The sequence below is a fragment of the Thermobia domestica genome, chromosome 3 (assembly GCF_964235325.1).
Source record: "Thermobia domestica chromosome 3, izTheDome1.hap1.1, whole genome shotgun sequence".
Classification (NCBI taxonomy): Eukaryota; Metazoa; Arthropoda; class Insecta; order Zygentoma; family Lepismatidae; genus Thermobia; species Thermobia domestica.
Genome location: NC_137456.1, coordinates 236163193 through 236187571, shown reverse-complemented (window position 1 = coordinate 236187571; position 24379 = coordinate 236163193). Strand labels below are relative to the sequence as shown.

The following is a 24379-nucleotide window of genomic DNA, read 5'->3' as shown; positions in this document are numbered from 1 at the left end:
GTCCCCTTATCCCTAATTTGGATTCGTATTTCGCAAAATTCAGGTTTTGTTTACAGCCTAGAGGTCTAGGAGAATATATATACAAAATTACTAGGTTCTACGTCCAATAGTTTCAGAGATTGTTGAGAAGTGAGTTAGTGAATATAGATTCTCTTTCTTTCGCATAAAATACCATGTCCATTGCTTTTATATTACGGTAATATTTTTGAGTTGTGGGCCAAATTAATGGGATTCCATTATTCTATTTGCGAAAATTCGATTCGGAGAGTGAGATTTCCATACTGCGAGCAAGTATGGGTTTATTATCTTTTTAAGTGGTTAAAACGAAGTTATTCACCAAATATTTTACTGAGGGAGCTAGATGATTTTGATGTAGGTTGGTGTAATTAGATCTTTCATTTTCGAAATATCTAGTTACACCTACTGAAATATCTAGTTAATATGAAGTAATAAGTAGATGTAACTGAATTTTTCACTTTTGAAATTCATGAACCTTTTTTGGGAGGGGGGAGGGAATAGAAGATCGCAGACCGTGCGAACTTATACCTTAGTTCTATCCGACGTTAATGTTTGGTTCGAGAAATTGTATAAGTAACAATGCATAAAGCATGTATAAGTAACAATGCATAAAGCATGTTATCTGTCCGACGTTAATGTTTAGTTCGAGAGATTGTATAAACGGTTCATAAAATCTTACAACTACCTGGACTACTGAGTAGAAATGAGTATTTAACGAAATGACTTACTAGTTGCTTTATAATGTAAGAGTGCGTATGAATAATTAAAATTTGAAATTGTAATCATTTAAGCACTCAAGCAGTAAACGGGAACAATTCGATGGTAACGTTTCAGTAACCAATTGTCATCTTCCTCATGCGTGTTCCTTAAGAATTTACGCTGCTTATACAACTACATATTTTGTCAGTTTCCTCCCATGTAGAGAAAATGTTGATATTTTATATAGGGCCTACCACTGATATTTATTGATACTGTTGTGTTTCGTTGACGTGTCTCCTGGAAAAAATTTAAGAAGAGGAAGGAGTGGTTATCGAGAAAGACTGTAAGATCTGTGATTCAAATAACTTTTAACATATTCTCTGTAATGGAGGAAACTGATCAAAATATGATATGTTCTAGAAGTAGCGTAATTTCTTAAAGAATACACATGAGAAAGGTGACAATTAGTCATTGAAACGTTACCTAGAATTGGTATTCACCACTTGGGTGCTACAATTTTTAACGATGTATTAGGTAATTTCATAAGTTCATTACTTTTTTTTTTTTTTTTTTTGTTAAATTTTTACGAATTACAGTCAAAACTGGGCTAGGTGTACCATTCTCTGTTGATAATAACTTTAATGCATTTCTCCTTTCTTTAAAAACAAATCTAAAATTCAATATAAGAAGTCCTACGTGGGCAAAGATTCTTGACCTATAGATAATAATGCGCACTTTAAAACTATAGAAAAAAGATATTAAGAGAGTGAAAGTGCTTTGAATTTAAAATGCTGATATGGTACTTCAGGTAGAATGTTGACTTATATCGTATGAACTTGAGCACATTCATAGTCATACTCAAGTATTTATTTGATGACAAGAACTAAAAACTGATTTTATTTGATAAGGTAAAAATTATTTTGTTATGAACTTGAGTAACTCATGAACATAAATTTAATTATTTGAATATTGCATGCAACATTTATGATTTCGTTTATTTGTTCAACAGGTAATTAGTGGAAAATGACTGAACCGTCGAAAGCTCGTTCTCGTGCAAGAGGCCGCGCACGTGGCCAATCACCGACTGAAGTTCGTCGACCAGGAGAAATAACTGCGCAGCAGGCAGCAGAGGCATCAGCTGCTGCAAAATCAGTAAGTAGAAATACTGTACTTGTTTCATTGAAACTTAGATTTATTTTTCAAGATTTTTGTTAGGAAATAACTATTCAGATGTTTCTGTTTATTACTCAAATATAAATGTGTAAATTGTAATTTTTTTTTTTTTAATTGTCCATCTTCAGTAAAATTCAGTACTGAAAAGAAAACAATGTATTCGCATTCTCATTTCCATGTTAGCAGTTTCTGATAATTCACGTATTCGGTATAGCGATAATCATTTATATTTTAAAATGTGTATGAATTTGATATAAGATAAAAACAGTCCACATCTAATTGTATTCCCAAAAGCTGAAAATCTCCTTGATACTCTTCTTGATGCAATCGTAAGTCTCCTTCAAGAACAGCGCCAAGGAGATTTTAATATTCGCATACACGTTGAAAATAAAAATAAATAAAATAATTTGAAATAGGTAGTAGTTAACCGTGTAGGTAACTTTATAATAGCATGATTTTAACAGGGGTAGGAATAGTTGTACTAAGCTGCGATTATTTTTTTTAGTAAGATTTTAACAGGGGTAGGAATAGTTGTAGTAAGCTGCGATTATTTTTTTTTAAGACCTCACTTAGTAAACATTATTTCGTATAGAAAGTATAGAAATTTAAAATGTTCACTGATGCTGAAGTTAATAGCATGTTATTTATTTATTTATTTATTTATTTATTTATTTTATTTTATTTTATTTTATTTTATTTATTTTTTTGCATACCATGTATTAAGCCTCTATATGTCTCAAAAAAGGATGCTTGCTTACGTATCCAAAATGCCGGGAAAATTTTCAGCTTCTAGGAGTAAATTAGATGAATACTCTTTCTATCTTGTAATATATATTCTATTTTTATTTTATAATACCTATTGATATAAATATTTTTTCAAATTTATAAAATTTTGAAATTAGATAAATATTTTTTTAGTGTTTATTTAATTTCAAAGTAACGCAATGAATATATTTTTCAAAACATTATTTCACTATAATTTTATGTTTTCTACTGCTTATTACAATATTCCCAATTTAACATTAAATGGAACACTGTTCTTTTTGAGTACATTGAATATATCTTTTTTAATCAATTAATCTGATCCATAATTTATTAATTCATTAATTTTTTAGTTTAAATTTTTACGATTCTGCGCTTTAAAATAAAGGAGAGATTATTATATATGTAGCTAAAGTGTTACATAACAGCATTTTTAGAAGAAAAAACGAATATATGGTTGATATTATCATTGGGAAGTCAATATTGGATTTTAGCAAAAGAAGCACTGACCAAAGCTTAAAATCCACTGTATTTTAAATTATGTAACGGTTTCGGATATCTAACATATCCTTCTTCAGACACTATCGAACATAAATGAAAATACAGACATATATATATATATATATATATATAGTCATTGTTATGACAAAGTTTAAATTCTTTTAACCTATATATATATATATAGATAGATAACAATGACTATATATATATATGTCTGTTAAAAGAATTTAAACTTTGTCATAACAATGACTATATATATGTCTGTATTTTCATTTATGTTCGATAGTGTCTGAAGAAGGATATGTTAGATATCCGAAACCGTTATTATAATTTAAAATATAGTGGATTTTAAGCTTTGGTCAGTGTTTCTTTTGTTAAAATAATCAATCCAAAGCCATGGATAGTCTTGCTATCAATATTGCAGTTAAATTACGCGTAAATAAATAACTTGATGTAGAGAAAGAGTATTTGCAAGTGGAAATATTCATTACGTAGCGTATATAAAAAACACTTCTTTTTATATATGTATTCACTCGTAAATGCTCTCTACCGTATTATACTGTATTTATGAATCCAAGTTCAAACAATTTAAACGGACGTGCATCAGTAGATTAATTGTTGATAGAAATTGGTAACATACAAGATTGAGTACGTCATTTTCATTTCGTACTTTAGTATACGTGTCAAACGCTTGCCAAAAATATAATACCAGTGGTAGTACTTCTATATACATTACTGACTTTTTGTTACCCTTTTCCTGATATTATCTGTAAATGCCACTGAAATGATCGTTTAGATAAAAGTAAGCAAACCAAGATATAGTGATATATTAATTTATTGTCGTTAATTTCCTTAAACAAAGTTTTCTCTTTAAATGTTTCTAACAGTTGTCTATGTCTTTGTAGTATATTTAGTTCAGTGAACTGAAAGTACTTTAAATATATTTTTGTAAGGAATTTAGAATTAGTAATACCCATCACTCCGTCAGTGATATATATGTATAACTTATTTTCTGTAAAAGTGAAAATAATATATAAAATAAAAGGACTATTCTGAAGCACATGAAAATAAGCTTGGTCAGTTAAACACTTTGTAATTTATTACAGTAGACATTGATTTTTATTTTGTTTTCTTAAATTGAACATTCATTTTCTTTTCCTAATTGGTGGGACAAATTTTCAGCTGCTACTTGTTGCAGAGTTCTTCGGAGCCAAATAGTAGGATCCAAATGTAGGTTAATTAAACGTTGGAGATTTTTTGAAATTAATTAATTACAGTTTATTAATAAAACGATGCTTATTTATTACACTTTGATTTGTTCAGTATGCGTATGTACACTGTTAACATTACCTTCTGTTAATCAAACTGCCTATAAAAATTCTGTTAATCAATCTGCCTATAAAAATTCTTACTAAGAAAAAAAAAGTTTTCATTGTTTTGAAATGAAATAAATATTATAAGACGAACAGTAATTCATAGGAACTTTTTGTGAAATTTCTTATAATTTCATTCTAGTTATTGTTAAAATTTTCCCAATCTGTATACAAGACATTCTTGAGCGTATATAATAAGATTCGTGTTCATATATATTCTCTGTAAAGTATTTAGGATTTAGCATTTAGATTTCTAAGCTTTCAGCATCTATGGGCATGTTATCCCGTCACGTTTAGAGGGATAATGTCCCTCGGCGAGCACACTATCCAGGCAAAGGGAAGGAAGGAAGCGGTCTGGAACCTGATGTGAATGAGGAAAACCCAGGAAAACCTGAAATAGCTTTCTGCACTTTTTCGACTGAGTGCCCCCACCGGGAATCGAACCCGGGACCGCTCACATCGAAGGAGAGAGCGTTAGCGACTACGCTACTGCGGGGTCACTTCTGTAAATATAAAAGTATGTATATATGAAGTACATATAAAAGTGTAATGAAAGTAAATAAATTCCAATAAGAATTTAGAAGAAATCATAAATCTTCAATAAATTAATTATTAGTCTTTTCTTAATATTTAATTTCAAAATAACACATGTCAATATTTTCCAAAACATCATGTCGTAGAAAATTATTAAGTTTAGTGACTTCGTATAGCGATATGACAATGAACAATTGACGAGCATCATTATGAAAATTAAGAGAATCTATCAAAGTCAGTTCTCCACACCAAAGGAAAGACAATTCCTTTTGTGCGTTCTCTGACCTTCGTCCGTCGGTAATTTGAAAGCTGAAAACAGTTTCCTCCTCTTTTGTGGGAGCACTCTTTTAGCTTTGCGCTCCAAATGCGATATGTGGCATTATTATGTTATTTAGAAGAAGAAGAAGAAGAAAACTTCTCACCTTGTGTCCAGGAAATGTGAATATCAAAACATAGTGTTTTAAGGTTTCTCTAGTCTCTGCGTGGAACTATCTTGTTCCACTACACCCCTATTAACATGCATACATTATATATATATGCACAATTATATATATATACATTATACTCGTATATACATATACATTATATGCATTTTATATATATATATTACGAGACGAAACAATATATACATATATTACATAAAATGCAATCTTAAGAAAGCCAGTAGTACCACTTCACGCTTATAAGTTAGGGAATGTGTTCAGAAAAAATACTATTCAAAAAATGGGTACCAAGCACCTATTTTATTTTTCATTGTTAGCTAATAAAACATTTCATGTAAATAGTAATGTAGAATCATTGTTGATTGTAGAGATGAAAGCGAGTAGTGAGAATAATAAGAAATACGAAAACAATCTCTAACTTTTGGATACAATTAAGTAATTTAATGTATATATTTCAACACATACATGTATCTTTCTCATTATCCATACTTCATTACAAACTGGAGTCTTGCAATAATTTTTTTTATGTCCTGAAGGAGTTAAAGAGACGTATATAACCGAAAAACGTATATCTCCGGGCGAGTGATACAACTTGCGGACAATTTTCAATAAGTGGCTAAGTTCATAAATCTATCATAGTTTTTCTGTACACTTTATTGATGTGTTTCCCCGATGATGTACTTTTTTTTCTCCTTCAGACAGAAAAATATTTGAACAGTCCAATGAGGTATGAATATTGAGAAAGACGCCAGTGTGTGCTGAAATATGTATGTGAAAATGACATTACTTGGATACGAAAGTAAAAGAATCTTGCGTTACTCAGTATGTTTACTCATAAAAATGTCCTGGGAAAGGCAGCGAATTTGATGGAAAGTTGAAAAATCAGGAAATTTTTTGTAGATCTGCTGGGTTTCTCTTTTTTTGTCTTACCCAGCTATTAGGTAGGGAATATTTTATAAAACTAATTTGTTTGTTTTGCAGAACTTCTCAACATACAAACATTATACTGTACGTGCATAGTAGATGAGGAACCCCCTGGTCAGGAAAAATGTTGCTGATTCACATATATAGACCTGGAAAATTTTAAATCATGACCTGGAAAATTCGTGTTCACCAAATGAGTGGAAACCCTGCTATTGCACCTTTAAGTAAACATTAAGAAACACTGCTCTCCCTCACAGATGTTTACAAAATTTCTGTTTGCTTTGAAGTACAAATGGCCATTCCGCCTAATAATTATATTGGCGTTTTCTTGCATACCAGTTAGTACTACTATCAGACATCTTTCAGAATTTCTAAAAAGAGAAGAAAATAATGATAAGTTTTTCGTGACAATCGTACATGAAACATCTTTTAAGTTAACAGAAATCTAATTTAATTTTAAAACATTTATTTATTGTAAATTAACAACTTAAATACTTAATTCATTAGTGGGATTTGGTACAAGAAATTAAGGAAAAAAAAATATATATCTAAAATTGTAAAGGTATATTAATTAAAATAAATAAAAATAAAAGTTGTCTTACAAAAATTACTGACTGCTTCGCTTTACAGCTCTCAACGAAGCTTGTCTAAGAGTTTTTGGTATAATTACCTAGTCAGGGCCGTTCTCACATACAAAGATACTGACAGAAACGTCACCGAAAGAAAAGCATTTAATCAAAGCGTTGACACGACTGTTTTACACTGAGGTTAGTTCTAAGTATGGTGTCAACGCGATACTTGTAAACTAGCGTCGGAAAGCTTTATAACAGCAGAATAAAAGTTCTTTGTATTGTAAATTTCTCTTAATGGCGAGAACAGAGTAGTCTTATTACCTCAGAGACTAAAAAGTAAAAGGAGACAAGAGTTTATCTACACTTTAAGTTCAAAACCTTCGTAGAGTTGCTACAATTTTAAATTATAAACACTGTTTATAGCATTTATATAAATACCTTATCCCTTATGTATTTTATATATGATTAGTTGTTTGACAGAATAAACATCTTGCAGGTACCACAGAAGTCACCTATTATGGGACGCGGAGGTGCTCGCTTAGGGCGTGGAGAACCTGGTGAAGCAGAATTGCAAGAAAGTCTCGCTAAAATGAGCATGAGTATGTTTTTTTTTTTATTTATTTATTTAGTAAAAATTGTATGTCATTCTTTTCATATATATACATTTAATGTCACTTCAAGTTAAATATTGAATATGGTGGCATTTACCAAAGAACAAAGATTTTCGAAATAATACATATTAAAAACTACCAATTTAGTTATGTATTAATTGTGAAATACTTATAACATGAAGCATTTTCTATTATTTCTAATTCTAATTTATAAACTACAATTTATCAGGGAGCAGATGGTATATACAAAATGTATTATTATTGTATTGTATAATTTTGAACATTCAATAGCAAATAAAGAAATAATATGCCATATTGTTTTGATGTCGAAAACTTTTTTTTTTTTTTGATTTCTACTTTTAACAATCTTAGTTGAAACTTAGTTCTTCATTTTAAAGTGATGTTTGGTCATTTTTTTCTACTTTTAGGAAGCAAGTGTGAAAAAGATACTGCAGAATTTAAGATATTTGATATTTACTTGAGACGTCCTTTTAATATTGGATATTTATTACTTTTAAACTGTAGTCTGTAACCATCATTATACGAAGTGTTTTAAAGAAATGAGACTGATTTTCTTTTAACGATTATTTTTATTATCTTTACAAATTAAGATTATCACCCTTCAAACTAGCTCTCTTAGACCTTCGCTCAGGCTTTGTTTTCAGACTTTGTAGCAGTTCTGGAAGTCTTCTGATGGAATACCTTTCGTTCGTCGGTTACGCTTTTTTGGATATCATCCAAAGTACCCAAGTGGTGTTTTGTTTCGGGATCGTACTCAGATGTTCATGATTCATCACTTGTGATAACGCGACTGAAGAATTTTGACTCCCTCTCAAGGCAATCCAGAACATCAAGATACATTCTTCTGATTGGGCTTCCGCCTAGTCGTAATGTTTGCAACCATCTTAACACACGCTTTTCTCATGTCCAAAGTGTGTCCTAAAATTTAATGGACGGTAAACACGTTCAAATTTAAATCATTACGGATCATTATTATCTCAATCGATGATCTGACCTCACAAGAGACTTCCTCTTTGCACATTGTCAACCGTTTTTGAGATTAAAGTTCTTCCAGCACATGGTTCGTCTTCCTCTTGATCTCGGCTTTGTAAAAGGGATTTGTGGTATTTGACCACATGTGCCCTGGACATGGAATGTTTTCCATAAGCCCTTTGTAACTTTTCATAAGTCACAGTAGTGGATTTGCCAAGCTTTATACAAAATTTGATGACACGACGTTGCTCATATTTTTCACGGTCCGTTTTCGTAACGCACGTAACATACAGAACTTCACTTGAAATGCTCTCAGCAACTGTGTAGCAACTGGAGCAAGTTCAAACTTGTACTGAGTCAACGGCAAGGGTTCCGTGTGAAGGTGGAGATAACAGCTTTGTCGGTTTGTGCAAAATGTTGTCAGTCTCATTACTTTTCTAACTTACCACATAAACTTCTTTAGTCTTGTATATGTAGCCATGGATGAATAGTGACTCAATGGGAATATAGGAAAAATAATCCTTTCTACATAATTTCTGAAAGTTTGTTTTTATTTCGAAGCATTTATTACCTGTAGTCAAATTTACTGGAAAATTCATCTTTGTCAAGAACTGCAAGAAACCTTTAACTTTCTCCATAAAGCGCAATAATTGAATGTAGATAATATGGGGAATTCATATATATCAGTTGAGGGTACAAAATATTGTGAAGTCTCTTAGGATTAATTAAAAAAAAATCAAATTGGATGCTTGAAAAATTGTTGGTATGAATCGTGATCAAACTTCATTTATGTTAGGAATTTGATATATCACGTTTTACATATATCTGGCTATCAACTTCCATCGGAAAGGTTTATTTATTTATTTGTTGACAACATACTTACAATATATAAAAGCAGGAAGTAATGTATATTCCCGACGTATTCTTTTATTACGTTTCATTTCGTTCTCTATTTTGATGATAAATTAGAATGTATAAGACAGTACGAGTATATCTTTAACACTCGCCCAGCGAAGACACTAGAAATAACGCTTCCGACGAAGATAGGGTCATTTTTGACCCATCAATATTTTAATGGTTTCTTAAGGAAAACAATAGTATTATTACTAGATTTCTAATTAATTTAAAGCTTGATATTAGTGATGAGCATATTGGTCTTCAGTAGCGGATCTAGAAGGGAAAAACGGGGGGCAGCCAGAACCCAGACTGTGATGGCTTACTATAAACTTTCAAAAATATTAATATCTTAAATTATTTTTTGTCACTGATAAAAAAAAAGTGGGGCGTCTAGGCTCTCCGGCCCAGGTTAGACCCACCACTGTTGATCTTGGTCTACCTAGACCGATGACCGGAAAAAGGAAGAAGAAATAGGAAAAAAAAATAATATAAAACATTTATGAGTCAAAAATGACCCGATCTCTGTTGGGCGAGTGTTAATAAATAAGTAATGGCGTTATATGCTCTTTAATAAACATTATATTAGAGTTGAAGATTTAGTGGATCAATAGACGAATCTTTGCAGGAGTTACAGACGAAACATCGGCTTTTAAGGAATATGATAAGAAGGTTGAAATTAACATTTCCTGCAATAAATTTGAAATACTCGAAGAGAAATCGTCCATAAAAATATTTGTTTAAAAATAGAATGGAAATACGTATAATTTGTTGTATTTTTTGCTTTATAAACAATCCGTTAGCCAGTAATCTACAAGATTTCAAAACAACTCAGTTCTTGTAGACATATTGCACTTGAGGTCCTAAAAAACTATTAGGTAGATTTCTTAGGAACATATCCTGAAACGTGTACCAGGGCAGCAGAACAATTTTACCATATTTTGAGTGATATTTCTTAAAAATAGTTCTATATATTTTTCTAGTACTCGCATATTTAGCACTCGTCCCCCTTTCTTATTTCGCAAGCTGAGAAATGTCAATAGAAATTTTAAAACCTTAATATCAAATTATTTGCAAAAGTCTGGACGCTCTGCTGGAGAGTATTTTAAACGTATAAAAGCAAAAGACGTTTCAAGTATCTTTATATTATTTACTTATGTTTGTGCAAATGCGTCTTGAAAATGTTTTTTTACTAAACTGAAAGTTTAAAGGTACAACGTTGATTTCAGTATATCTTCTTCTAAAGGTAACTTAAACATAGAGTACATATAGTCCTACACAGTCAATAAAGCGACTTAAGTATACTAATCATGACATAGATGACTAGCATTACTTTAAATAAAATAAGCATATTTTTATTCATGTATCCGTGGGGCCCTTTGTCGTGTTTCTGTTAGTAAGACAGAAAACTTCTAAATATGAAAATTTAGAATATGAGTAATATTAAGAGGTCGCTTTTATTATAAATAATATGAAAGTACCATTTCCCCTTGCTGGTTAAACAAAATTTGGAATAATACTAATACACCATGCATAATATATAGACAAGCACATAATAATACGAAAGTTGTGGATTCTGAATAATGTTTATTTTTTCAAATATACTGACACATAAAACTATATTTAATGGAAATAAAGTTCTGAAAATTAGATGTTCTGAACAAAGTTAAATTTTGAATAGGTTCATTAGAGCTTTGGGGTCTGAAAGCTGCAAATCTGTACTCTACGAACTAAAGAATATATAAACATTATTGATAAACAAGAGTACATGACATAGTTGTATGATACATAGCTTATATATATACTTATTATATATCTTTTATACCTGTATATCAGTTGTTCATGGAAAGCGCTCTAGTCTAATTCTTGCACAAAACAAACTACTTATTTCTTACATGTTATTGAATTCTCTGCTCTCGGCATTTTTATATGGTGTCATATCTTATGTTTCTAATAAGTATAGAATGCAGTTATAGAATGTATTATTTATATATAAACGCAGAAACGCATACAGTGGACTCTCTCTTAACCGCTCGTCAGCTTAAAGTACCACTTCCAAGAAATAAGTCATTTTCGTTATCAGCCGCATACAACAATAAAATAGAGCACAATACTGCACTTTATTCATTCACCAGTGTAAACCCAATAGGATTTTTTAATTTTTTTTCTTCAGTTAAATACACATACACCATAAGTGTGTGGTTTGTGTAATAGTTTAGTGTGTTTTATTCAGTATATGGTATTTCGTTCAACTAAGTGTCACTGGACCAGCTGACGGTTGAAACTTCCGATTTTGGTCAATTCAATTTTGATTTAGGAAATATGAAATGGTGATTTTCGTTTTAATCAACTTTTTCGGTATCCGACCAGGACTTGGTCCTGTAGTGGTCGGTTAACAGGAAGTCTGTTGTATAACAATAAGTTTCGTGGTTTCTCAAAATTAAATTCATGGACTCATCTTATCGTAATAACTGATTCAATAATTTCTTTTCATTTGTTCTTTCAGAGGAAGGAGGAGCTGTCGGGGGCCGAGGTGCAGGTGCCAGAGCACCACCACGAAGAGAAATGCAAGATACTGTACAAACAAAACCCACACAGTTACAAAGCAAACAAGGTAGGTGTATGTTATAATTTATTAATAGTATTACAATGTTTTATTTCTCGTAAATATATACAATATATATATATATATATATATATATATATATATATATATATATATATATATATATATATATATATATATATATTTTTTTTTTTTTGGAGATGTTGACGCTAACTATGACCTAAAATTCATTCCAGATGCCTAAAAAAAATGATTGAAGGGTACTGTATTCTCTTGATGCTTCTATTATATTAATTTATTCTTTAGTATCATGTAAAAAACAGCTAAATACGAAAGACTTGGAATAATTCAGAAATAGAGATGCAAGGGCTCGGAAAAAAACCGGCTTTTTTGGAAAAAATCTCGGTGTTTTCTGCTTTGTTTTTTTGCTTGGGAAATTTTGGGCTTTTTTCAAAATACTGCTTTAAATTGATAAAACAGACTTTGTATCGCTTCTCTATAACACAAAAAATCATTTAATTAGTGGTTGATGCTGATAATAATATAAAACATCGAAAATAAACTATGAATTTCGAAAAAATATTTCAAACAATTTTTCTTCAACATATTTACATTATGAATTCCACAGGATTAACCAATGTATATAATAAGAATTTTTTAACCTCCTATATACAAAAGTAAGCAGAGTTGGCAAGAACCGTGGTTGTTTTTAAAAATGCCAAAAACCCGTTTTTTGGGGGATGTTTAAACCAGGCTTTTTTGACTTAGATTTTTTGCTTTATGTATTTATATTACATATTCACAGAAATAGCCTAAGTTTGTTTCGCCTTGATGTTATTATGCAACAGCGGGGTTATGCCGGAAGAACTCCCATAAGCTTAAAGAAGTGCGGTCAGTAAATTTCTTAAGTTGAGAATCTCCCGCCCTAGCCATTGGGAAAATCCCGTCATTACTTGAAATGTAAGACAATAACGGGAAAATCCTGTTATTGCTTTGCATGTAAAATTTAAAGGTCAACGTACCATAATCAGTACGCTAAAACTGAGATATTAAATTACAAATTTAGTACCGGTACGTAGATATCATTGAAAGTCCAATCCAAGCTAATGTTGGAAGCTACGTAGGCAATCGATAAATTTTGCCAATTTCTATCAATATATTTAAGCAATATTGGCTTCTTTATAAAACAACACGCATTTAGGCATGCAGAAATATACAATTTGGTCTGTTTCGTATATTTAGGCTTAACATCCTTACGAAATACCGAGGTTATCAAGGAGAAGACTTTCGCTTAAACTGACATCCGAACCGCTACTTGGGTTACGCATGAAAGAAGGTTTGTGGTTCGACCGAGAATTGAACATGGGACACCTTGATTAAAAGGTGAGAGGGAAATAAAACTATTGCAGGTGGTTTGATATCTGGAAACGTTACCATGAAGTTCACACGATTCGCATTTTTCATTCTTTTTATTTTTGTGGTTTAAACCAGTTATTAAAAAAAAAAAAAAAAAAAGTTGGTGTAAACCAGCCAACCCTAATAGTAAACACTTCTTTTTAAAGAATACACAAATAACTAGCAAAATAGTATGTAGTATTTTTAGTTCAAAATATTCCATACCCTCTTTTTGAAACAAAATAAAATTAAAATAAAACATAAGAGAAATACTTAGATTTATATGATACACTTAAAGGCTGCACATCTAGAGCTTTTGGTTCTGTATATTCTTGAAATTCTACAGTTAAGTTTTATAGAACCACCATCACAGTTTACCCAATCCTCAAGTTTTCTGAATTTTTAACAAGAGGGATTCAACATATCATTACGGAAATTCCCCCCCCCCAAAAAAAAAAAACTACGGAATATATTTAAGTTAAGCTAAATACAACTCCACAACAAACATGACTGAGTGATTAGCTTTTGCGCTTCTATCGGGAAGTCCGGGATTCAACCAGTATTCGACCATTCTGACAAAGCTTTTCTTCATTCCATCTGTGAATGTAGAAATAGTGTGTGTACTGTGAGTTGGGCGACTTCCTTTTTTATTGTTTTTAAATCGTTATTATTACTAATTACCAGCAGTGACGGTTTTGCGAAGGTTAGGGGGGCGGTCTTTCGGACTGAAGCCCGTTCCCCAAAGTTACGGAATGTCTGCAACAAACGAAATATCTATTATTTATGCCTTTACTCATAAACTTTAAGCTCCCGTCAAATAAAAATTACGAATGTTTAAAAAAACTAAACATTAGTAAGAAACCCTTCCCAAAATACTTTTCTAAATCCGCCACTGATTCTCAGTATAAAATGATTTTTAAAGTTGTATCCGGAAGATTATTGCTAAACATATAAACGAAACGAAATGTTATGCCTGTACTCATAAACTTCAAGTACTTCCCAAATAAAATTAGAACTTTTTAGGAAACGAAACAATCAGAAAAAAACCCTCCTAAAGTACTTTTCTAAATCCGCTACTGATTATTTGTATAAATTGGTATTCAAGGTTGTGTCCGGAAAATTATTGCTAAATCACTTCACAGCTACAGTATAACAGAAATATGGAAGTACGGCTTGACGGATATATTGAAAAACGTACGCTTTGACGGATAAATAGAAAAACGGGCAAGTTTAACTTTTGCGCTAGAAGCTAGAGTACTAAAAGCTCTTAGAAATGAAACACGGATGACAAACTAGAGAAGAAAAGAGATGTCGATAACTCAAAAGTTAAAATAAAGTTAAATAGCCTCTAAAATTACCCTCAAATACTACATTCTTCATGTTAGCTTTAATTCGTAAAACACGTGCTCCATCCATCTTGATGGTGAATTTCAGAGCGAAATATCACATTCAGGTCATGGAATTCCTATCTAACTATAAAATATACTATAAGAAAGCTATTTAGATAGAAAAATCATGAAGTTGAAAAAAGCCAAAATTTCCAAAATTCTCGTTTTTTTCCCAACAAAGCCGGCTTTTTATGTGAAAAAAACCATCGATTCAAAAAAGCCGGCTTTTTTGCATCTCTATTCAGAAACGATATTAATGTCTGTTCGTCTAACAAATCTTGGATTTCTGTTATTAGTGTCATTTGCTAAAGTAAATCTATATAGATCATTTAAAATATATTCTTAGTATTTGCAATATAGCTGACCATGGATGCAGTCTTGATGTGGAAAGAATTATGAAAAAGTTTAGTAGCAATGCGTACATATGCTAATATAATTTCGTCGTTAAGAACTTAAGCTTATGCTGATGTTTGAATATATATTGTTTGTGATGATTACAGTTCAAAATTTTGATTTTCCAACTTAACATAAAGAACTATGGCTAAAAGATAGTGCGAAATGCAACATGAGTGAAATCCTGTATCTGTGATGGGTACACGTTTCATTTTCTGCCACATACTTTTAACCCCTCAAATTAGCATGATCTTGAGCCTTTTTATTAACACAAATTTATAGCTTCGATTTCTTTAAAGACAGTTCGGAAAACTGTGATAAAATTTTTTATAAGTGAGATTCGTTAAAAGTGGAAGATACCTTGATATGATTACAAACTAGTTATATATAGGAATTTAAGCAATTCTGAAGATCGCAAATAATCATAATAGTAAGTTTGTAGATTTCATCAGAATAATTCTATCGAAATCTGAAAAAAAAAGTTGGCATCGTGGTCAGGTAAAACTGTGTTATACGAGGATCGTCCAGTTGTCATTTGTGGGTCCACGAGCATTTTAAAAAGTTCGGCGAATCTGTCAAATAGGTAAGACAGGCAGGTATTTGGGAAATTGCTAATACAAATTAAATAGTACTACAGTTAAAGTGATGGATTATTTCATAAATCAGTTGTGCCGTGCATTTTAAAATAAACTTAATTAGGCAAATGGACTTGAATATTCCAGTGAGTTTACAGTCGCCAAACGCACAACATGACGATACTGAAGATAATTCATTGAAATATAAGGAAGTTGTAAAAAAAAATACCTAAGGTATGTTCAGTTTAATTGTTACATCAGGCTCAATTATTATTGGTTCTTACTCTTTGGAAAATCTCATGCAACACATATACTAGCAATGAGTTCCACCGATTGCGGAAAACTTTTGTTCTTCATTATTTTAATAAATTTTCACCGTAAGTACCAGTGGGATACGGAGAATTTCTATTTCTACAAGAGGGGTCAAGTTAATATTTTTTCAGATATATGTATTGTCCGTTTACTGTAGCTTGGCGCTGTGTTTTGACACAAAACCTGGCTAGCGAATCTTAGCAGTCCTTCCCCTTCTTTACCCTTATCGCAGTGGTAACAGTGGCACTAACTCATCAACTTTAGCACTGGTAGGGTTTGGTATTTGCAACTTACGTAAATTTCGAAACAGTTTACTTCTTCTCTAATCAGGGCTCGTAAATTGTGTGGGGCAGGGGAGGGGAACTGCCCCCAGGGAGGTTCCCCGCCGTTCGAAGGGGCCCATTTTGAGGCAAAATTTTCGTAGTCCATATACGATAAGAACATGAAATTATAAATGAAGCATCAAACAGTTTCACTACATTACAAAAGCAGCACACGAAAGATAAATAAAACAAAAGTGATTCGAGGGTTCACTTCAGGAAAAAAAAAGTCTACTATTAGGGGCCCTAGAAATAACATTTATTCATATGGTTTTGAGATTTGTCAATATTGTCCCCTGAATTAATTTGTCATGTATGGAAGGGGCCCAGGGGCGTAAGTAACGGCCCCGCAGACCTTGCCGTGAGGGAAGGCCTACAGGCTCCGGGGGGACATAAATAGTAAGGGAAAGATAGAAAGAGGAGGGCCCAAGAACGAGAAAAAAAAAAACTTTTTCTAGGAGGCTCAAATACACGTATTAATGCTTACCCCCCCCCCCCCCAGAAAAAATCTAAGTTACGGCGCTGTCTCTAATGTGAATTTATTGGTACAGTTCTGCTAATAGTTAACTATATCAGGTTGGTCTCTTTAAACCTTGGGCCGTGGAGAGAAACAATCTTACAGGAGGATGTATTCAGATTTTAAGAAGGTGGGGCAAAGAGAGCGAGGATGAGAAAGATGAGAAAAAAAAGAAAGAGAATGAAAGAAACACTTCTACATTTACTCCATAATGAATTTAAACACATTTAAACGAAAAAGGGATATTGGAACCTACCACCATAATATTTGTGGAAATGTTGGCTACATAATATTCTGGCGTAATATATTTTCCTGCCAATTCTGGGGCCTCAGTGTTTGGCCCAATTCTGGCCTTACAGCAGTGGTGGATCCAGGGGTCGATCGGGGATATTGCCCCCCCCCCTCCGGAGAGGAAACTTTCTTATTTTATATATTTAAATAAAACCCATCCCAGAGTTTGGAACTCTTAAAAGTAGCTCAAAGTTGCAGTATTAAGACCCACCGCCCCCAGAAGTCCGTCCTGGATCCGCCCCTGTCTTACAGAAGCTACCATCTAGGAATTCACCCCGTGAGACTGAGGTAAACCTCAACAAGAAATACCAGCCAGAGCTGGGTTCATGCCTACGCTCGATCTACCTATTTTAATGCCTTTTTTTGTGTTGGACAGTGTCTGGTAAGGGCACCCAAACAGGATAAATGCGTACTGCTTTAAAATATTTACATGTTAAAATTCGCTTTATACTGTACTTTGAACACGTAATTCAATGTCTATTAAATTCTTCTTACAGCAGCATGCTTTATTTCCTAATACTTTAAGTCTATGGTTGTTAGTATTGTTAGTATTTATAATTATTGCATCATACTGATCCTCAAAGCTCGTTCAATTAGTATGAAATTCTAGACTTGGCAGTTTGCAACATTGCAAACCTTCACCAACAGGCAATAATGTGGCGAGAATATTTCTACTTATACTCGCATCGAAATTCCCAGCCCCTGTTTACAATCAGTACAATATGTTTCTGTCGCCTTATCATGGAAACAGTGCTGTCCAGCGAACCTAACGGTCTTTGTTCTCTCTGTTTATTGTTTACAATACAAACTGCATGCTTCCAGTATTACCAGGCGTACAAGGTTTTTGCACACTTTCGAACAAGAACACTTGTACAAAATTGAGTGTGCATTATATGTAAGATTATATTACATAACTAACTCGATTTGTCATAACGTTAATATCTCAGTCATCTCAAAAGCAGCAATTTATGTAGTAATAATAATTGTTCTATGACTGTGCAGAAGTAGGTACATTCGGTACGGTGACTCATGTGCCTGGCAACCATGAATTAACCATGTAGGGGTGAGAAGCAAGGTGTTGAGGCTCGCACTACAATTGTTGTTTGTAAACAATTTTCCATCTTAGAGTGAACGGACAATATACATATCTTAATACGTAAATGCTTATTTTTTGGATAATGGTAAGGGGGAAGATGATGAAAACAAGACCTCCCCTTGCGTACGCCACTGATAAGTATACAGTGCATTTACTTAATGTTTAAGTTAACATTTAACATGTTTGTTTCATGTATTTCGCCTTGATTCTTGTTCTAAATAGCTTTGGTGATCTGTTGAGAAAGTCCAAACCCAAACTCTTACGACTAATAACTCGGGAATCAAAAGTCTGCATACGAAAATATTTCACACGCGTACTAAGCAAGCCAGGATCTACCTCCTTGCTAAATTTGGCCAACATCGAATGGATAAATTCTGAAGATTATGTACGATATATATTTATCTTTATGATCGACTTTAAAAAGTTGCGTACAGTATATACTACCCTTATGATTAACTTAAAAAGAAAAAATAAAATGAAATCTTATCTCATGTATACACGCTGTAGGTTAAAAGATTAATGACAGTTATTGACAGTTATTGATTAATGACTAGATTAATGACAGTTAATGATTTGGAATTGATGGAATGATAATGTGGGAGGGAACGAAAGAATCCTTAGAAAACCCAGACAGGGTATTGTAAAAGAAAGAACAGTGAGAGATATAAATATCAGTTTTTTTTAGCTGACACACACACACATAAATAAAGAGACTCAAAGTAGGAATTAAAAACAACGCAAGTATAAAAACTAGAAGTCCAAAATACGAAATTTTAATGATATATATTTACTTAAAGATGAACTATATATGTATGTATTATTATCACCTTAAATTTATGTCACTATTAGTATCTTTTTGAAATATGTCAGGCGTAGGTTTACACCATTCTTTCAATAATTAAAGCCTACGATTAACAATTGGCGTTAATATATACTATACCTTAAAACAGTCGTGATCATTAAATAATGCAGGACAAATTAAGAACATTTCTTGGAAGTCATTTTCCTTATCCCCCTGAGGCGACAAGTCGCTGAGTGTACATAAGACATACATTTTCTGAATCTTGGTTCTATTTTGTGGATTTTGCTTCCTGTTCCATGTATCTAAGCAAATCAGTGAATGAGGCAAATCAAACATTCGAAAATAACTCCATGAAACCTGACTTTTTCTAAAAGTCGTCACAATACCTTATCTTGCAGAATAAGCTTGGTAATTAAGAGGTCAAAGAAAATATTTTCACACTTATTTTCTTAGCTAATAGTCAGGTCTCGATTAAAGTATATTACGATGGTCAGTTTTTTTTTTTTTTTTTTTAACACATGGAGTTAAGAAAAAGGAATAAACCATTCATTTTCAAGGGTGGATGGAACAACCATACATTTTCACGGGCAGCCATTTGACCATCATTGCTTTAAAGGATATTATAACATATAATAAGAATAAAATAGAGAGAATTTGGAAATGTTCTACTGCCATCATCTCGGGGCTAGTCTGAGGAAAGGCTTGTCCTTTGTCTCTACTCCTTGGGCGACTAACAAGTGCCATTGAGTCCTGGAGTGTGCGTGGTTTCTCAGCGCAATTAAAATTGAAATAGACAGGGCTTTCCAGGAACGGATTGGCCTTCTCCAGACCTACCGGAGAAGGAGATGCATTTCCTGTCTCCGAAATGGACGACTAACGTGTACGATTGGATCCGAGAGTGCACGTGATACCTAAGCACGTAGAGTTGAGGTAGGCAGGGATTCTCTGAAATGATCGGAACACTGTGGTTGCGGTCATACCGTGAGACCTAATACCTTGGAAGTGTTTCGGCACCACAAAAAGGAATTGACATAACTTTAACGTTCCATTGCTGCCGCACTAGATGCCAGAACTCACCTTACTCGCTAGAAGAATTCCTTCCACCAATGGAAGCTGTACCTTAGTTCATCGCATTGATGGACGTATCCCATTATTCTTCGGAAAAGGTTTTATGTGCAAGAGCGAGCAGTAATGGTACATCTACAAATCGGTCTATGGGTGTAAGGTTTTAAGGAGGGTAACTGCCTAACTATCATGGAGCACAAGTATGGCAGACGCTTTTTCAAGATGCCACCACCATCTTGGTTACCCAATATTGCATTAACGTTACATAGGTCCATTCGCTGAGGGATGTAATAGAGTATTCTTTTAAAAAATTGCATTGAGGTTTAGCGTCCTTTTCGGCATCGATGCTATACGAAATGAGCACACAATTTAGTGTGGGATCCGAAACAGCTCCCGCTGGGAATCGAACCCAAGACTTCTGCGAACAAGACGCGTACGCTAACCATATAGTTACAAATGAATTGAATATTAAATTAATCGAGGGTACAAATAAATCCTACACCGTCATTGTTTTTAATAAAAGTAAGGTGAGCCAAATATGAAGACATCCTGCTGGAGGATAGGAGGTTCGTCTTACTCCTAAATGGGACGATTGCACAAGTCATCAATTTCGATAGTGTAAAATGGCCCCTAATCTGAGTAGGAAAGACTGAGATTGTAATCCCTTGGTTTCAAAGGGGTTCGCAGATCACGTGTTAACCTTCGCTACGTTGTCGTGGGATTCGTTACTTTGCGATGTCAGGACACCTGGGCCCAAAAAGGGGATATGAGCTTACCTTAAAACCCCCAGCAGCAACACTCGAGATGCTAATAAATTCCCATTTGCTGATATAACTGGGAGATGGGCTGTTGATCTGGTAAGAAAGGAACCTCCATTTCGACATGAGGGAGGGGAAATGCGCTTAACTTTGAATCGAGTGTGTACAGGAGTATACAGCGCATATCCACCTAACAATCTATAGTACAGGATATACTTAAATTTACACAGTATGTAGGTATACGCTGAAAACTGAATACGCACTCCCTTTGTTTTCTTTATGTTCAAGGATGATTTCCGGAAACAAAATTCGAAGCAGTATCACTGATGATAAGTAAGAATTCATCAAAGGAATTCGTAAAAATTTAAATTTTACATATATACAATTTTTAAATTTGGAAATTCATTGTGGTGATATTGTAGTCGCCAACAATTCTCGCCCGAATTAAAACAGATCCCCTCTTTTATCCTATGGCACAATCGTGGGCACTGAACTTCAAGAACTTCAATCCAGTGACAGAGTTGTACTTGGTAGCATCCCTTCGTCAGTCATGCCTATTTCGTTCTTGGAAATTATAGTATACATGAATTTTTAGGTTGGAGCCACTGATTATATTTTAGTAAATGATCCATGAAAGGTTATGCTTACGACTTAAATTTATCATTTATAAAATAATATGTATTCTATACATACACAGCCAGATCACACTACGGACTAATGGTGATTGGGGAAAGTAGAGTGGCATAAAAATACGTACTGTACTACTTTTTGGGGGGATAGGGTGGAGGGTGGTTAATATATGCTATATTTTTGTGCACAGTCTAGAGTATACGCGTACCTATTAGTAATTTTATCATTACATCATTGCTTGAAGTTGATGCAAAGCCACTGAATTAATCATACACGAAATATAGAAAATATGAAGAAATATTAAGACTTTTACTAAATATGAAACTTTAATCAAGAAATATTAAAAGTTTTTAAATGCTATTTCAATTCCATCACTTTACTCTACGAGATATGGTTTATAATAATTAAAGTTCATATTTTGCCTCTCTCTACTTACAAAAATCTACTCATGATACATTTAGATCTCATGGCTTTTTAAATGATAAGTCAATAAAATGGAAATTTTGGTGTTCACCAAATTTTCATTAAAAAAAAAAGTTATGTGGCATTGTAGAATGTTATTGTTAGACCGCGATGGATTATAGGTATTATTTCCTCTTGTAAGACAATAGTAATACAAGTCGACGATGAACTAAATATTTCATTTTTCAAAATTTTGAGGATAGACTTGTTAATATTCGTGAAAGGCAACCGGTTGGTTTAATGTGGAGCGACTATCAACCTATATTTCTCGTTGAACCACCAGAATGTTGCTTTGTAATAAAATACTGTAAAAGTTGAAATATGATATTGGTTTTAACAAAAGAGACACTGACCAAAGCTTAAAACTTTACTTTATTTTAAATTATAATTTGTAACTGTTTCGGATATCTAGCATATCCTTCTTCAGACACGATCGAAATTAATGAAAATACAGACATATATATAAATGTTGTTATAACAGAGTTTAAATTCTTTAACCGTCATATATATTTGGTCTAGTAATTAATTCGTGCGGGTGGACAAGAGATGGCGCAACGAACGGAGCGTCCCACAGTTCCGTGTATCCACACATGTGTTGCAAACCCCTGTCATCGCGTATCGTTCGTAGTATAGGGTAGTGGATTAAAGCGTCAACAACACCAGTTTGTAGTTAAGTGAACATGGCGCAATTTGTGCCTGATAAAGTGTTTTTGCGGGGTGTCCTGCTGCATTACTTTAACATGCAGAAAAGTGCGACTGAAAGTCATCGTATTTTGGTGGAAGTGTATGGTGACCATGCTCTAGCTGAGCGAACGTGTCAGAAGTGGTTTGCACGGTTTAAAAGTGGTGATTTCGGCTTGGCAGACCAAGAGCGAGCTGGACAGCCAAAAAAATTTCAAGACGAAGAATTGACAGCATTGCTCGAGCAGGATTCGTGTCAAACGCAGGAACAACTTGCAGCAGCATTAGGCGTTGATCAAACAACAGTCTCCAAACGCTTGAAAGCCATGGGAATGATTCAAAAGATGTCACATTGGGTTCCACATGAATTGAAAGACAGAGACGTTGAAAGACGAAAAACCATTTGCGAATTGCTGCTTCAACGACAGAGCAGAAAGGGGTTTCTGCATCGAATTATTACGGGTGATGAGAAGTGGATCCATTACGAGAACCCTAAACGAAAAAAGGCCTGGGTGAAACCAGGTGAACCAGGTCCATCACAACCAAAACGAGATATTCACTGTGCAAAGGTTATGCTGTGCATATGGTGGGATATGAAAGGTGTGGTGTACTATGAGCTGCTGCAACCGGGTGAAACTATGAATGGAGAACGTTATCGACGACAATTAATGCGTTTGAAGCAAGCTCTGACCAGAACATGACCAGAATGGGAGAACAGACATGATAAACTTATTGTTTAACATGATAACGCTCGCCCACATGTCGCAAAACCGGTCAAAACCTATTTAGAAAATGTCGGATGGGAAGTTTTACCCCACCCGCCGTATTCACCAGACGTTGCTCCTTCGGACTACTACTTGTTCGATTGCATGAACAACGATTTGATTGGACAGCGGTTTACTTCTTCAGAAGATATCGAAACATGGGTCTCTGACTGGATCGCTTCCAAGGATGAGGACTTCTTTCGCCACGGAATCCGTACATTGCCTGACAGATGGGCGAAAGTGGTGGCTAGCGATGGACAATATTTTTCTTAAGGTATTTATGTATTTTGTGTTTGTACTACAGCTTCAATGTGTGCGTACCAACCGCACGAATTAATTCCTAGACCAAATATATATTCATTGTTATAAAAAATTTTAAATTCTTTTAACAGTCATATATAGAGTAATTGTTGTACTTTTTATTTTTTTATTTTTATTTATTTATTTATTTATTTATTTTTCTTATTTACCGAGGCCTTCAGCCCATCCTATAAGTTTTCGTGTTCACTTTCCAATTAATCACTTCCTTTATTTTTGGTTCTTATAAGGGCCTTTTATTTTTATTTATTTATTTTTTTCTTTTTTTTTTCCCTCTATGTTATTCAAACTTCCTTGCCATGATTCATTAATTGGTAAGCCCCCTGTCCAGTTCATCAGTTTATCTCTTCCTACCTTCTTTATCCAATCCGCTTCTTTCCACTTCCTTATTATCATTCTTTTCTCCATCTCCAATACTTCCGTCTTATCCCAATTAATTGCGTGATTCGTCTCCTTAAGGAAGTGGAAAGAAGCGGATTGGATAAAGAAGGTAGGAAGAGATAAACTGATGAACTGGACAGGGGGCTTACCAATTAATGAATCATGGCA

General features: G+C 33.5%; 1 protein-coding gene across 2 annotated transcripts in view; it reads left to right on the top strand.

Moving 5' to 3' along the window:
• Window positions 1-24379, top strand: part of LOC145680983 (piwi-like protein Siwi) — a 124620-nt gene that overhangs the window by 56919 nt on the left and 43322 nt on the right. For both annotated transcript variants that reach the window (XM_081752233.1, XM_081752232.1), the window contains exons 2-4: window positions 1727-1869; window positions 7496-7598; window positions 12004-12111. In XM_081752233.1, coding sequence (XP_081608359.1) covers window positions 1741-1869; window positions 7496-7598; window positions 12004-12111 — 340 coding nt within the window. In that variant the 5' untranslated portion in view covers window positions 1727-1740. The remainder of the gene's footprint in view (window positions 1-1726; window positions 1870-7495; window positions 7599-12003; window positions 12112-24379) is intronic.